Source organism: Fundulus heteroclitus, unplaced genomic scaffold (genome assembly GCF_011125445.2).
Source record: "Fundulus heteroclitus isolate FHET01 unplaced genomic scaffold, MU-UCD_Fhet_4.1 scaffold_926, whole genome shotgun sequence".
In the NCBI taxonomy this organism is placed as follows: Eukaryota; Metazoa; Chordata; class Actinopteri; order Cyprinodontiformes; family Fundulidae; genus Fundulus; species Fundulus heteroclitus.
In genome coordinates, this window is record NW_023397391.1 from 17649 (window position 1) to 35261 (window position 17613).

The following is a 17613-nucleotide window of genomic DNA, read 5'->3' on the forward strand; positions in this document are numbered from 1 at the left end:
ATTTGGAGCCAGCAAGACTTAAAGCTGACGGGAAAGTCAGTGCAGCTTGTCTTGATAACAAATAAAGTATTCGGATTATGCCTCCCCTATCTCCAACACTCCAGAATTGTTATGACGAGAGAGCTCAGAACTCTCCTCTGCTCCCTCCTCCCCCACTGACATCTGCGGATGCTTCCTGAACTGTTGGCCGGCTGATAACATCAAGGACAATGGCCTCTGGAGAGCGTTTCGTGGAAATATAAAAAACTTTCATCCAAACACACACTCATAACTGATCCCCACAAAAAAAACAGATAAACTTATACACGACTAGTCTCCAATGTTTACCTTCTGCTATATGTGTCTCGTTATATTTGTGCTTCTCATGCATGAGGTTTTTTTCCCCGGATATCTCACACTGTACGGTGAGAGGATAGGGTGTGATGCATCTGTCTTTTTTTTCTCCTCTCCTTAAACTATCGTGGGCACTATCTTTCCACGGAGTAATGGCAGCGCCCTGTGGGCACCAGTGTCCTTAGCAGCATGGCCTCAGTAAATCGTCTCCCCCTAGAATGTTTGTGATGTATGTGATGGCGGTTATACTGAAACAAAAATTTTCCTCTGGGATCATTGAAGTATTACTGATTCTGAGCTGCAGGCGCCCTGCTTGCTGTGAGAAGAAGCTGTAGTCCTGTACTGCTCACAGAGGGTGACAGGCTGGAGGCTGTGATGACAAGAGGGAAGTTCATGAGGAGCACTTCACCTCTGGGTCTCTCAAATGGACCGGGAAACGAGCGCGCGGGGGATCCACTCTACAGTGGAGGTGTCGAACGGAGTTAGTGGCTAAAGTCAGACACGCCAAGGGTAGAGAGGTTCGGGAGGATTCCCAACCGCTCCGTCTTTTTCAGGCCGCACCAGTCAGTCATCAAACTGTTTTTTTTTCTCTCTTTCTTTTCTAGCCAGTAATAAAACACGGCCGCTGTGATGCGCAAAGCCACGCTCACAGCTGCAGGTGGTGCACTACAACATCAGTCGGAGTCAATTTGATACTTTGCGAGATATAAAAAGGCCCCTCATAATAATAAAGAAAAATAAGAAAGCTAGAAAGAAACTGGTGTGAGTTAAAGTAGCAAAGACGCTGCAAAGAAAGGAGAAAGATATGAGTGAAAAAGAGAAAAAGTCCACAGGATCAGCATGTGTAAAATAAACCACTGTGGTTTTTTTACCGCTGTTTCTTTAACTGTGTGACCGCAGTCCTACTGGAGGGACTGATGTCAGCGTGAGTCCAGTCAGCCAGACCCGCAACGGACCGAGCAACATGACTGAAGCTTAGCAAACACTCCCTACATGGGATCATCTAGGGCTGCACAATTAATCGCCAATATAATGGCAATTTTAAAAGACGCAATTTCCAAATCGCATAGATCTGCAATGTTTGTCTATGTAACAATTAAGGGATAAGAAACGTCCTTTAGGTGTCACTAATATGTTTAAAGTGGGGTTGCCTCCACATGGAAGGGAAGAGAGTTGCAACAGTGAGAAAATGTAATTTTATCATTTGTTTTAGTTTAGATAATCATACTGTTTTATCAGAAACCTTCAGGAATCTCAGCACAGCATTAAAGACCGGTCAAACAGTTTAATACATACATTTGTTTGTTGGTTGCACTTTCAACAAGGATTGATGCCCAATTCAATTAAAAGCTATTCTGTTGAATAATAATATTATGATTAATTAAAACATTTAGATGTCTTGTTTAAATAGTCCTTGTTTACAAACATTTATCTACAGGCCAATTTTGTTGCTTGTGGTTAATTCGTTAAAATTAGGGCTGCAACAACGAATCGAAATCGACAAAAGCGTTGACAACGGATTTAATTATGGATTCGTTGTGTTACACGATTAGCAGGATAAGTCGTTACTATATCAAACGTTTGTTCTTTTTCAAAGTGAGGAAACGCGAAGAGCACTTGGCTGTGGGTGGAGTCCTGTGCGGCCCAAGTTGAGCTTCAGGTGCCGCCTGAGCATCAGTCTGGTAGCTCGTCTAATGCGGCTGTTAGCTTGTTAGCTGGTTAATGACTGGAGCTCTTTACGTGCGTACCTTTCCCAGATGTGATTAAAAAGTGTTCAGATTAAAAGTATTCTGAATGCACCGTTTATATGGGCTGAAAATCAAACAATCCAACCATGACTCATGTTAGGATTTACCGCACCCTGTCAGCGGTGAAACACCCTCAGTGGACCCAGCTCTTTTGTACCCTTCAGGCGACCCCCACTTACATATTACTTTGGATACAAGACGCATGAAACAGACAAGTATACTTCAAGTTACTTATCTACTAAAGGCAGAGAAACTGTTACAGACACATCAGCGCTGATGGGCTCTTGATCGGCAAGAAGCCCCGATCGTTCATCACACAAACAGTATAAAACGAGCTTAGGTTAACACCGAGGGTCCGAAATTAACACTCACCAGTTGCCAAATGCGAGTAAATTTCCCGTTTGGCGAGTGAATTTCAGAGGGCTAGCTGCCACATGGCGAGTAAATGTTTGTACCAAATAAATTACAAAACCCACCTGGGCTGTGGATTACCCGTTCACAGCTCTGTCCATCCAGAGCTCAGTCTAAACTCCTCCTTCTGCGGAGCAGGAGGTATGGGGGGAGAGCGGCTCCCAGATAAAGCCATCATTCAGAACCAGTCATGGCTGCACGCTGGATCAGAAAACAGATCTGCTAACCAGATGCATTCTAAAACGCCAATTAGTGTGTTTATAAGTTTCATTCTTATTTATTCTACGTGTGCTATGTCTCTGTGCTTCACCGCTCTTACTGCGCCCCCCCCTCTCGGAGCCAGGTGCTTTTATCAGCGGCCAGCCTTCAAAACGTGAATCACTACGTTTAATGTCCTTTCACTCGTACCAAAATGTCCCAGTTGAAATCAATAGGAGAGTCAGTAGCTGTATTTCATGCTCTTGTTTTTAACGACACAGAACCAGCGGTGTTTCGGTGGGCGTGGTTCCTTGCGCTTGAATTCAGGTGCGCAAAATTACATTACATATTAGGTGCTCACTTTTAAGGGTCATTTTAAGGAAGTTGTAACATCAGGGGCTTTAGCTCAGACCCATTTTTCCTTCTCTCTCCTCTAAAGGAGCCCTTTACAGTCTTCATTTATGCATTTTCCCCACTGTTTATCCAGCAGCTGGATCAGCGTAAAGACGCAGCGTGAACCCCAGAGTGCTTTAAGTGTGGCAGCTGAGGGAAAAATGTTGGACTGTATAGGTTTGATGAAACTCTGCCTCGTTCACTAATGAGACAAACATGGATAGAATAATGATAATCTGTATTTACCTTTTATAATAAATAAATAAACTTATATAATAAACTTAATATTGTCCTATCAAAAGGTAGGAAACAAAGATTTATTTTCCAGGGTCAAGTCAGCCACGCCCCCAACCACGCCCCGCTTCTTTACACTCACACCAAGCTTTATTCAAAATAGAAATTCTCTGACATTAGCAGAGTTGTTGAATTTCAATAAAACAACCGAAGAGGTTTTGTACTTCTTCCATACTGGCAAATCCATACTGGCAAACCAGGAAAAGAAAAACTTTACAGGAGAAATAATATAGCCTAATAACTATAGGCTACATCCTGTTGTCTTGTAGTGTTTCTACATTAACTATTTTTTACAAGCTCAAGAAATATAGAAATAAGTTGAATAATTCCCTTACTGTGTTTAGTGCAATTTAATGTAGAAGGGCCACTGCTTGAGCTTGATGGTATTCAGAAGTCCCCCTGGACAAGCCTACATCTTCTGTACGCAGAAGAGGTCCCAATAGTAAAAGTGCAACCTCTGGCCATTCCCTGACTTCTTTTAGTCTGCTGCCATGGTCGCTGACATCCCCGAATACAAACAAATCGTGGAGGTCAGTGCAGCAGGCCAGTGTTCTTTCTGCTATGAGAAAGAGCGCTGATCTTTGTGCTACGCAGCTACCCAGACGTTTTGATAGCAGAGTCGTAGCTCTCCCTGTAGTCACAACATATTCTGCCACCTTCCCAAGTGGCTTGTAGGGCTGACAAAATAATCAGTACGACAAATTGAATTTTTCAGAGATACTTGTGTCAAGATTTATATAAACTGACCCATCCACTCTGAAATATCAGAGGCACTCAGCCACTACCCTTACTAGAGCTGCTCACTTGACAAACAATGAACTGCTGCTAGAAGTTTTAAACTAGTCACATATGCAACAATCATTAGCCGACAAAGAAAACCTCAGTGCAGCTCTGAGACTCTTTCCATGAGGCAGATAGAAGGCGAAATGTCCAACGACCCCACACTAGATACACTAATACTGTTGTGTCAGAGCAGGCGGGTCCAGAGTGTGGCCCAGGGTCCATTTGCAGCCACTGGACTGATTCTGTGTACCGCCCAAACAGCGTTACAAGAAAAATTAGGTCCTCCGGCACAGATGGCTGATGCAGATGGAAACCTTTTCTTTTTAATTATCACAGACAGGTTATGTTGTTACTATTGAAAATGTTGGCTACAAAACAAGGTATTCATCTTTTAATAACCACACTTTTTAAATGATCTTTAATTTCATAGTACATAGGACCCCATCCCAATGAAGACTTTCACTCAAATGCAACCTTTTGCACATTAATATCTGTTTTGCATTCATTTGTTACAATTAGCTAAATATAAAAAGTCTTTTCAAAGAAATACTGATCCAAATCCTGTTCTTATATTGCTAGACCAAAAAGAATTACGTTTTTTTTTTTAACTGAGCCTAAAATAATTTGGGAACTGGGAGAACTTCTTTTAATAAAGCAAATGAGCGAAAAACAGTTTTAACTTTGGCTCTACAGTGTTTTACACATTCCTTACCAACAGGAAATCTGACTAATTTATTTATGTTAAATTTTAAACTAAAACTCAAATTAATTTTTGTTTTGTAGAGCAGGTAAATATAAATCAACATAATTCTTTGGTTATTGTCTTCTTTATTGTGTGGCTCTTAAAAGAGCAATAAGTAAGATATTTACTGTAAAATTAACCTAAATCACTCCCATTTGTCACCAGGGATGGAAGTAACATTCCCTAAACAATCGGTCCTGTCCATCAACAACTTCTTAGTCAAGATTTCCTCCTTTCAAACCTGGATCTGGAAATACTTCTACACCGGCTACACACTGCAGCGTGTAGACAGAGTTTACTTTGTGGTTCCACAGCCAATCTTATGAGAGTTCCCTGTAACAATATGTCAATCGTCAGACGTGTAGTTCAATAGAAAAAAAGGTCAATAAAAAGTTCAATAGAAGAACAAATTTCCTTTGTTTTGCATTCTAGCCTATCATGGAGGTTTAGACTACAGTCATTGGGAGTGGTTCATTTCCACTCCCAACCCAGGAATGCTCGAACGCCAAGCTTCAAACAGCTCAGAGTACGTTCTTTTTTTTTAAAACTTACAGTTCTGGTAAAAAGTTGGTTGAATGAAGGGTTGAGTTCAAATTCACTGTTTGTGTGTTCGTTATCTAAAAATAACTCACTAAGCTACAGCATAAAATGGACATGGCTGCACTTAAAATGTATGTTTTGAATTTTTTGATAATCACCGATATCGATCAATATTTCTTAGGGCTGGGCAAGTTAACGTGGTAATTTCGCGTTAACTCATTAGACTATTAACGACGATATTTACTTTAACGCGCGTTAACGCATGTTGCTCACATGCTTTTATTTTGTGAAGGTCTGTTGCTGCGGTGTAGGGGTTTGAATCAGAACAGTAGGTGGCGATAATGCGCCAATAACCTCGCTGTCAGCCAAACCTCAGATTCAAAGAGGAAGAAAGGTGCTGGCCGGAAAAAAACAAAGCCGACATGCGGAAGGCGGTGTTTCCAGCAGGAATTCGCTTAGGCCAGGCGGTGAGTTGGCGAACGGAACAAGTTTTGTGCGGAGCGGAGCCTGCATCGACGCCGTCGATGAAGTCGCTTCTCGTTTCAAAGTATCCATGTGTTTTTGCCTGTTTTTCCCTGCCATTCACTATATGAACGCGAGAAAGCAACAACAAAAAAACGCGTGTTAACGTCAAATAAACGCAAGCAACGCAAGCATATCGAGTTAGCAAGCATTTCAGTTTAAAGTTCTTCCAGCATGGAATATGACAGAAACAAGTTAGTTGGAACCACTGCCAAGTTAAACTTTGGTATTGAACATAAAATGGTAATGCTGCTCCCTGCTGTTACCTCAGAAATTGCCTGTTTTTGGTAGATTTTTTCCCCATAAAGAGAATTCCCTGTCAGTGGCAATAAGCTTTAATTTATTATTATTGCTATTTTTTGTTTTACATGTTTAAGTTGAGCTTTACAATAAATATGTGTTACTGATAAGTGCTACAAATGTTACAACACTTTTGTTCATATGGCAGTAGAACATTAAAATAAAAGTGCTCTTTACACTACTTTTGAATTCATTCTTCGAGTTTGTAAAAACGATGCGATTAATCAGACAAATTATGCGATTAATCGCAATTAAATATTTTAATCGTTGCCCAGCCCTAATATTTCTATTTTATCAATATGCTTTTTTTCTATATAGTCTAGCCCTAACACAGACTGATATATTTCAAGTGTTTCTTTCTTTTAGTTTTGATGATTAGAACTGACAACTAATGAAACCCCAAATTCAGTATACCAGAGAATTTGAATATTGTGAAAAGGTCCAATATTGAAGACACCTGGTACCACACTTGAACAGAAGTTTGGTAAAAAAAAAAAACATTTAACTCAAAACTCCTGAAAAGGCCTTTAAATGATCTCTCTGTAGGCGACACAGTCATGGGGAAGACTGCTGACTTGACAGTTGTCCAAGACGACCATTGATACCTTGACAAGGAGGGCAAGACACAAAAGGTCATTGCTAGAGAGGCTGGCTGTTCACAGAGCTATGTGTCCAAGCACATTAATATAGAAGTGAAGGGAAGAAAAAGATGTGGTAGAAAACAAGTATCCAAGCAACAGGGATGACCACACCCTGGAGAGGATTGTGAAACAAAACCCATTCAGAAATCTAGCAGAGCAATATATCAATATGTGTAGAGTGAAAGAATATAATATACAGGTTTCACTAGATTTACTGAAAAAAAAATCTACCTTTTCATAATATTCTAATTATACGACCAGCAGCTATAATTTAACGCTATCAATTTAAATATTAGCTTCGTGGACATGGAAAGTTCAATTACAGCACTCTGTAGGTTTGAGCTCCCCCGTCAAGATGCGCTTCCCAGATGTACAGTTCTGAGTGACGCAACTGAGTGACGTTCTAATGCAGTAAAAATGAAACCAGGAAAATGGTAATCAGCTGTCGCCTCCTAAACTGTGAAGCAATGAAACAAACCAGTTTGCGGCCCTCCATTACTTCCATTTGCTCGTAAAGCTACTGGAGGAAAATGGGGCCAATGATGACACAGGTTATTGTGGAGCCAGGCTGATGCTGACTATTAGGGCAGAACAAAGTAGGAACCTGTAGCAACCAGGTTCCTGTAGTTGATCACTACAGAAAATAAAATGCAAAATTACCAGAGAGACAGAAAAGATCCCCTACCTAATAGTGTTGCTTTAATTAATAAAGCTGCAATATTATCAGATTGTAATTAATATGTTTTGCTCTTAACTAGGAAGAACCCTAAATAGTGTATAATTCATGTATCCAAAGCAAAAAAAAAACTGCAAACAAATAACAGAAACAAGCTCCTACCTGTCCTGGGGGAAAATAAGCAGCTGCTCAGAGTTGTAGAGCTCCTGCAGAACGTTGGAGAGGAACTGGCCCCACCAGCATTCACCTCCACAGAGCTGCACCAACAGCAGTCCGGCATGCAGACGGATTTTAGGCGTCCCGCTAATACAGAGGTGCTTGAAAAGCTCCTCGCAGGCCTGGGCATGGAAGGTATTCTGGAGCACCGAGGGGACAGAATGCCCTGACAACACGCAAACAAATCAGTCAATCAAATGTGTCCCATCAAGGACAAGCAGCAACCTAAGCTTACAAAATATGCTCATTATTTCAAGTCCGCACATTCAATGCTTAAGCCAGTGCTTCTCCAAGGTCTTTGTTGCGTCACCCTTTGAAGAATGAAAACGTTTCAGCCCCCATCCCAACAAAATCCCGTCGCAGTTTATAACTGTTAAATACATTATATAACAATGGTTTATCATTTTTCAATATTGCCACAAATTTAACTATACAATATTAACAGCAATATAAAAGGTTCTTAGAATGACACCTCCCTACAGGGAAAACTAAAGATTAAACTCTCTCTGGACAGTCGGCATATGTTCCTTGTAGCTGGCCATGAACCTCACCGTCATTAAAATTGACCAACTATAGACCAAGATATGGCAAAAATAATACCAAGCCTATAATATTAAAGACAAACTACAGTTTCGTTAACTTTGAGAGCCTTTTTTAGGGGCTTATTAATATTATTAATCTCCAGACAGCCATAGCTACGTTAGGATTACTGAGAATCCCTTTTTACGTATACTACTGTCTGCAGGTACAGACCAAACCGGGGGGTGGGGGGGGGGGGACCTTTTTAATTGTGACACATGCCTGTATTTTCAGGAGAAAAAAGCAGGAGTGTTCTGGTCCACTCCAACATACCTTGGCGCCCCGCCCCAGGGTGCGCCCCGCCCCAGGGTGCGCCCCGCCCCAGGGTGCACCCCACTAATATGAGAGCTGCTGGCTTAAGCAGTGCCAAGCTCCCAGGCTCACCGTTATTGGAGTGCAGAAGGCTGAGCAGCGTGTCCAGCAGGTACCGGATGATTGTCCTGAGCTGCTCAGTGGAGGAACTGTGAACGAGCCCCTGGGCCTGCGGGTCATTAGCCTTGGGTAACGTCTTTCGGCTGGCGCCCAGTGATACTCGCAGTCGCTGGACAGCATGGTGAGCCAAGTTCAACTGTAACTGCAGCTGGATGCAATCCTGATAGGCTGAGAAAACCCGCTGGTCCTCTTCCACCACCTTGTCTGGCTTTCGTAGGAAATACTGGGCATTATTGGCACTGTTCAGAGGTGGAAGGTCAATGTTGTGAAGAAGAGTCTCCAACCGATGGCAGGCTAGATTGTACCTGGTCAACGAGAACCAAGCAGATTTCAGGAATTAACACAGTTCCACCCTATTGTCTGGGACACACTGGGCAATTTAAAATAAATAAATAAATCACAGGAGTTGGAACATGTGACACTGGGCGAGCCACTTTTACATTTTAAGCATCACTTCGGTCACTGGATAATGGAAGATACGAGACTGCAGGACTTTTATGGAGAGAAAGTCTCAGATGTTAGTGTGCTTAGCATTGGACCCCAAAGGGTGGGAGAACAGGATTAGTAAGAGGAGCTTTCATAGATGGACAAAATAAGGCATGAATCAGACATTGCTCACAGCAGCAGCCACACAGTCATTTCCATGAACTTTTCTGACAATTTTACAGAATCATCTTTGGTTAGGAAAGAGTTCAACTTGTGGTGAATGCATCTATCGCACTGAATAACCACAGACTACCAAGCTTACATCCGCAAATATTCTTAGGATTCTTTTATGACAGAATTTGTGTCTACTGTATCTGATAATCTCACAATGTAAACAAACCTTTAGGAGTAGTAAATCATAGCCCAGAAAAGTAAACCTCCCTTGACCTACCGGCACTGGATGTCCTCCTGTAGAGCTACCATCATGGTCAGATGTTGATCCACATCTGGCTGACTGGCGGCCTCACTCTCTCCCCGCAGAGGATCGTGCATCAGTTTAAGTTCACTCTCCCAAGGTAGGATGTAAGTATGGCCATAGAAGAAACCTAATGGGATCTTTGCTCGTGCACTGGTGCTGCCGTAGCGTCCAATCACTGTTATCTGGAGGAAGAGGTTGGATAAATCAGGAAGCCAAGGGTAACCATGGACTAAGGCGTTGCTCCGTCCTGCTGACCATGCCATAATTCTCGCCAGAGTACAGACACTGACCTTCATGAACCTACAGACGGGTGGTGGCAGAAGGTCATGAAGAATTAGCGAATGGGTGCTGATGTCAGTGGCCACTACCAGCCTGCGACCGTCCACCTCTTCACCCAGTGTCCAGATGTCGATGGAGAGAGAGGCCAGGTCTCCGCAGGTCGGAATCAGGGCGTCGGTTAGCAGGACAGGACGGCCAAAGTCCAGAGTGACGAACCGCCGAGCCCCTGGTGAGAAAAACACAAAAAGAAGTTCACAACGACCGAGAGGTAAGATCGATGAAATCATTATATGACAAACTGCATGTAGGCAGGGAAATATCACAACTTAACGCTGTGAGGACAAATTAATATTAAAAGTAATGACTTCTATGTCTAATGTTATCTTTAATCATAGTACTCAGCAAGACTTACCAGAGTGCATTCGCTCTATGATTATGGACTGGTGTGGAGGCGGCTGCAGGAAGTGAGATGCCTGAGAAATAGCCAGAGCTAAACCACTGCCCAACGGGCTCTGCAACACAAAACATTCAGCTTTCAGCACGAAGAACGCTTTTACTTTGCTTAAAGCTAGCAGCTAGCACGCTGCTTAGGAACGGGAAAGTAAACTACAGTGAACCTTTTTTGCCAATTAAAGTTCACGACAAAAGCAGGTCACCCATCTTAGACCACACAGAGCAACTGACAGCTAAAGAAATCCTGTCAACTTTTGCTGTACTTTAAATATGAGATGAGGGAGCAAGTGAGCTCATTAGAAATTAGGAGTTTAGAAGAACTATCAAGGAGAAAGACAACACAACTGGAATATTCACTATGCAATAGTCCCAAGCAAATGGTAAAATTAGCCTTGGTTGTAGATGATGATAAATTGCTGTTCATATCAGTATTGCCATTTCTCAGATTTGTACATTGATTACTTATTTGTCTGGAAGCAAAGGATGCAGACTGTTGTTTTCCTGCTACATTCTAGCCCCATTTCCACTCCCCTTGTTAAACCGATCTATGCTGAGCTCGGTTCAGTTAACCAAGGCGAGCTTGGTTCTGACGACGTTTACACATCACGCTATCTCGGTCCCTTGGCTCCTCGCCTCCTAGTGACGATCTGCGGTACTACTGCTCTCTGGAATTGAAGGCAAATCAAAAGGGTGGCGCCCGTAACATTCAGGATGTTATGTTTGGTGAAACGTCGTCGTTTGCGGAGAGTCAGGCGAAGACTACAACTTTTGGTGAATTTACTTGATAGAGTGGGCTTTTGGGACGTGGACAAGACAAATGAACATCTAATCAGGATTTACAGACACCGGTCACAACGACAGACGCTGAGCTTCATCACACTGCTAAGCAGAATCATCACTGGAAACCGTGTGGCACGGTAGGGAAGCTAGTATTATTATGAATGTCTGAAATGTCAGCTGGCTGTAAGGAGATGATGCGGTCTGCTCATGCGCTCTTTGTTATCAGAAAACCGGGCCAGAAAAAAAACGAGCCGAAGCCACCCATGGAACTGGTCTAGATTTAGCGCGGTCCGGTTGTGTCTGGCTCGGTCCAGTTCAGTTTGCGTTCCATTTACACTCGATAGTTATCTCAGTTACCGAGCTCGGACTGGTCTCAGCTCGGTTAAAAAGGGGGGAGTGGAAACGGGGTATATGACTCTAGCAACCAGCGCTGCGTGTTTAAAGGCCAAATGATCTGACATTCAGCAAAAATGACTGACCGGCTTGGCTTTCTGTGGGTTCTTGTGTGCAGCCATGTTGACAGGCCCCTGGTCCATCATGGAACCAGGGAAGAGGTGAGCCAGCTCCGCGCTGAAGGCTGCAGACACCGCCTCATTGGGCGGTGTGAGAGGAGGGGTCATGAAGAGGGGCGTGGTTTTAGGCGTTGGTGGGATGACATCTGAAGGGTGAATGAAGAAGCCCGGAGCAGACGAGTTTGAAGGCACAGAGTTATGGATGGGTCCGACTCCAGAAGCGACAGCAGCAGCTGCAGAGGTGGTCTGATGGAGCTTGGCTTCCAGCTTTGCTTTCTGCTCTCAGCAAACACAGGGATATTTAATCAGTCACGATGAAGGCATTACAGAGAAGAAAATTGAAAGGAGGTCTAATAACTTCAAACCATTTATATCTTGGCATAATTGTAGATATGATTTCCCTAACACTTTTCAAATTTGTTCAGAAAGTTAAAATGGCATCACTGCTACTATTTTGAGTTGTCCTTAGTGGTAAGGATACCAAGCAACATAGGTGATCATGTTCAGTCATTATCAGCAGTGTTGCACCGATAGCGGTACCAGTATGGGACGGGGCTCCCATCCAGCACTAAAATGGTGCTATCGGTATCAGCGAGTACCAACAAATAGGCACCCATACCATGTTGATGTTTGGATGTCACTTGAACGCAGCCTTCTACCTCCTGACTACTATTATACATTTTATAAAAGTTCATGAAAGTTGCACTATTTTGGCCTTTGAGAGCCAAACGTTTATTCAGCTATTGTCACCCATTCCAGGTAGGCAATAAAAAGTTCTACTACCCTCAGTAGTATGCAGTTCTTCAAATATACACACACACACACATCAATTTCAAACAGATGGTATCGGTATGGGCCAATACTGCACAGCCAGGTATCGGCACCAAAAAATGCCATTGGCGCAACACTAGTTATCAGTTTTAAAACCAAATACGCAAGACTGGGATTTTTATATATTAGAATTGTTCCTTTAGTGAGCCTTTACTAAACAGCCTTTAGTCCATGATCTTTGTGTGTGTTTGACATAAAGTGAGGACCTTTTGTTGGCCTTGGGGTTAAGTCTAGGACTAAGGTGGCAATTAGGTCTAGGTTAGGGTCAGTTATTTACTGGTAATGGTTAGATTTAGACCCCTCGGCCTCATAGTCTGACAAGTATGAGTGGTTTCCTGCACATGCTCTGTGATGGTTTCTGGAATAGTAGCATGGTTAGGCTTTGATGGCAACATTGTCATCTTAGCAACATCTGTTAGGATGCACAGTCTGACAGCCTTATATTAGCTCAACTATAATTTGTATAAAAATAAGCCGTTATGGCAGCCAGGATGTAGGTTTTTAACTCCATTCACTGTGCACACCGGATTCCTCTCCTTTGACCTCGATTGATTTTTTAAACTATTAGTTTTAAATTATTCTGTAGAGAGTCAGAATTTCACCTGTTGCTGCAGCTTCAGCAGTTGCTGCTGTTTCTCTTGCAGGACCTGCAGCTGCTGCTCAGCTGAGACCATGGCGTGAGACAGTGACTGCAGGGCCACCTGAGCTGCAGAGCTCAGAGCTGTTGAAGCCTCACCGACCGACCCCGTAGACAGGCCAGCCACCGTTGGAGTCACACCAAATGTACTCACTGGGTTTACAAAGAACAAGCACGAGCTTAACAGACAGCAAGCCAAAACTACACATTGAACAGAGGTTTGGTAAAAAAAAAAACAAAACAAGGAAGAGTTACCAGTGAATATGCTGGCGTCATCTCGCTCCACGCGTGTGCCATCACTGGTGGATATACAAGTAAAGTGCAAAGGCTCCACTTCCAGGAGTCCAGTCAGAGCTGTGAAGCTCCCCTCTGCTGCTGCAGAACTGCTCACCTTTCCATTCCCTGAAAGACATCCACGTCCTACATCTTACAAGCTCATAATGTTAAGTCTAGCTTTTCCACATTTTCATTTCAAAATCAGACATACTTTAATAATCCCAGAGGGAATACACACACACACACACATATATATACACATATTAGGGCTGGGCAACGATTAAAATATTTAATCGCGATTAATCGCATAATTTGCCTGATTAATCGCGATTAATCTCATTGTATTTACAAACTCTAAGAATGAATTCAAAAGTAGTGTAAAGAGCACTTTTATTTTAATGTTCTGCTGCCATATGAACAAAAGTGTTGTAACATTTGTAGCACTTATCAGTAACACATATTTAGTGTAAAGCTCAACTTAAACATGTAAAACAAAAAATAGCAATAATAATAAATTAAAGCTTATTGCCACTGACAGGGAATTCTCTTTATGGGGATAAAATCTACCAAAAACACGCAATTTCTGAGGTAACAGCAGGGAGCAGCATTACCATTTTATGTTCAATACCAAAGTTTAACTTGGCAGTGGTTACAACTAACTTGTTTCTGTCATATTCCATGCTGGAAGAACTTTAAACTGAAATGCTGCTAACTCGATATGCTTGCGTTGCTTGCGTTTATTTGACGTTAACACGCGGTTTTTTGTTGTTGCTTTCTCGCGTGCATATAGTGAATGGCAGGGAAAAACAGGCAAAAATACATGGATACTTTGAAGCGAGAAGCGACTTCACCGACGGCGTCGATGCAGGCTCCGCTCCGCTCAAAACTTGTTCCGTTCGCCAACTCACCGCCTCGCCTAAGCAAATAGCGTACCGCGAGCGAGCTATTTTTAGAAACGTAACGTCACATCACGTGGTACGCAGTAGGGCAAGCTTGCATAGTCCGCCGCTGTTTCGCTGTAAAAGAGACGTGCGTTACCCTTGGTTTTACTCGGTAAAACGACTGCTTTTTCCAAATCTAAGACCATGGTTTTTAAACATTGTTGCTATGGAACGGGCAACAGCGACTCGAGGTACGCTGATCGGCCGCATATGAAGGATGTTTTCTTCAAGACTGCCAAGGAGAAATGTGTGCGCTGGGTACACCGGTGCGGTCAGCCTACACAACAGTTCAACCCGGAAAAAGTTACCAAATTCAAGTACATATGTAGCAAGCATTTTGTTGGAGGAAAGGGCACAACCGAAGAACATCCTGACCCAATTCCAGAGACATCAAGTCAAGGTAAGAGTATTTTGGTGGCCGACATGTTAATAATGAAGCGCCTGCTACCATGATAGCATATAGGCTATCATGGTAGCAGGCGCTAACATGATACCCTGCTACCAGGATAGCTTACTCGAAAACATTTCAAATAAGACAAACATTAAACATATACCGATCCCTGGACGGTGATTACAAACAGGAAAAAAACGGCCGACGACGCCATGACCTCCGCCCAGGAAAAAAAACAAACAAAGCTTACCGTTCGATCAACTCGGCCCGTTTTCCGGTTTTTTAAGCCCTCGACACTCAAGCCATCGTTTGAGCTGAAGGTTGGTGTGTTCTTCGACAGTGCGACCAGTAATCCGTGCGCCTGGGACATCGTCTTGGGAAAGTTTAACGGCTATAAAGTCGGTCATATCGCTGTTTCTGTTGCGCGTGTAATAGCTGGTTGCTACGGGCGTTCTCTACCTGTGTGCCCTACCTAAGCGGCAAAAGGGGCGTTGCTCTTGAGACGGTGACGTCACGTGCGCGGTACGCTATTCCTGCGGGAAACACCGCCTTCCGCATGTCGGCTTTGTTTTTTTCCGGCCAGCACCTTTCTTACTCTGAATCCGAGGTTTGGCTGACAGCGAGGTTATTGGCGCATTATCGCCACCTACTATTCTGATTCAAACCCCTACACCGCAGCAACAGACCTTCACAAAATAAAAGCATGTGAGCAACATGCGTTAACGCGCTTTAAAGAAAATATCGGCGTTAATAGTCTAATGAGTTAACGCGAAATTAACGCGTTAACTTGCCCAGCCCTAATATATATATATGTCAACCATGAAATTCTTCTAACAAAATTGTCAGACTTCAATTTCTCGTCAGAGCCAATTCAGTGGCTTAAATCATATTTATCCTCAAGAAAACAATGTGTAAAAATTGACAGTATAAAATCATCGGTCTTGGATGTCTCTGTCGGTGTACCGCAAGGATCAATACTTGGTCCCCTGTTATTCTCCCTGTACATAAATGATCTTCCCAAAACATGTAATAATGTAAATTTTCAAATGTATGCAGATGATGCTGTAATTTATACTCATGCAAGGAGTGTTAAAGAGGCAGCTTCTATTCTGACCTTAGCCATGGAGCAAGTAAATGACTGGCTTTTTAAATCATGTTTGCTTCTCAATTCCAAAAAAACGGTCTGTTTGATGTTCTCAAAGCAATCAAAAGAAACAAAAAGCTCTGGAGTAGTCTTGAGAGGAGAAGAATTACAACTTGTCACAGAGTTCAAGTACCTCGGTGTGATACTTGATTCCACTTTGTCTTTCAAAAATCATATTAAAAAAACTTGCCAATACTGTCAAATTTAACTTTAAAAATTTTAAACAAATCAGGTCTTTTTAACACTTGGTGCTGCTAGAATGGTTCTCCACTCAATGATTTTATCTCACATTGAATACTGCATCACAAGTTGGTCTCTCACCACAGTTACCAATTTAAAATTAATTGAATCACTGTACAAAAAATCTCTTAAAGTGTTTGACCAAAAACCCAATTCTTTCCATGTATGTAATATCTTGAACAAGTACAATCTCTTAAATTTTGAAAATTTTATAAATTTTAAGTATGTATGCTTCATTTATAAAGCGCTACATGGACTAGCTCCACCTCCTGTGTCTACCCTGTTCAAACCTAAGACTTTAAGTGGCCTGAGAACCAGGGCCTCCTCCAGAGGAGACTGTGAGGTCCCTCACAGAAGAACAACTTTTGGTCAGAACACTCTCTGTGAGAGCCACTAACATATGGAACAGTCTTTCTCTACACATACGGGAGGGCCCTACACTGATCAGCTTTAGAGCTCAACTCAAACTATGGATGAAAACAAACCAGTCATGTGACCACTAAACTTTTAACATTTTCCTTGTTATGATTATATTGTATACTATATGTTCTTTCTTATGTATTTGCCTGCATAGGGACTACGGATGAAAACTAGCTTTGTAGCTATAATCCGGCATATTTACATTTGTTTTTATACTGATGTTCATTAATGTGCTTTGTCCATATTCAAAAAATAAATAAAAAAAATACATATATATACATACATATATATACATACATATATATATACATACATATATATATACACATATATATACACATATACACATATATATACATATATATACACATATATATATACACATATATATACATATATATACATATATATACACATATATATATACATATATATACATATATATACACATATATATATATACATATATACACATATATATATACATATATACACATATATATATACATATATACACATATATATATATATACATATATACATATACACATATATATATATATACATATATACATATACACATATACATATACATATATATATATACATATATACATATACACATATACATATACATATATATATATATACACATATACATATACATATATATACATACATATACATATATACATACATATACATATATATATACATATACATATATACATACATATACATATATATATACATATACATACATATACATATATATATACATATATACATACATATACATATATATATACATATATACATACATATACATATATATATACATATATACATACATACATATATATACATATACATACATATACATATATATATACATATATACATACATACATATACATATATATATACATATATATATACACACATATATATACACATATACACATATATATACACATATACACACATATATATACAC

The 17613-nt window shown here is 41.3% G+C and overlaps 1 protein-coding gene across 1 annotated transcript in view; it reads right to left on the minus strand.

Annotated features, from left to right (window-relative positions):
- LOC105917844 (baculoviral IAP repeat-containing protein 6) overlaps nucleotides 1-13608 on the minus strand; it is a 30516-nt gene extending 16908 nt beyond the window's left edge. Inside the window, exons 1-8 of the mRNA XM_036134876.1 lie at nucleotides 13460-13608; nucleotides 13170-13357; nucleotides 11704-12012; nucleotides 10404-10503; nucleotides 10003-10217; nucleotides 9686-9894; nucleotides 8761-9113; nucleotides 7744-7963 (exon numbers count right to left, since the gene is read on the minus strand). Of these exons, the coding sequence (XP_035990769.1) occupies nucleotides 7744-7963; nucleotides 8761-9113; nucleotides 9686-9894; nucleotides 10003-10217; nucleotides 10404-10503; nucleotides 11704-12012; nucleotides 13170-13241 (1478 nt within the window). The 5' untranslated portion in view covers nucleotides 13242-13357; nucleotides 13460-13608. The remainder of the gene's footprint in view (nucleotides 1-7743; nucleotides 7964-8760; nucleotides 9114-9685; nucleotides 9895-10002; nucleotides 10218-10403; nucleotides 10504-11703; nucleotides 12013-13169; nucleotides 13358-13459) is intronic.
- Between the last annotated feature and the right edge of the window lie 4005 nt (nucleotides 13609-17613).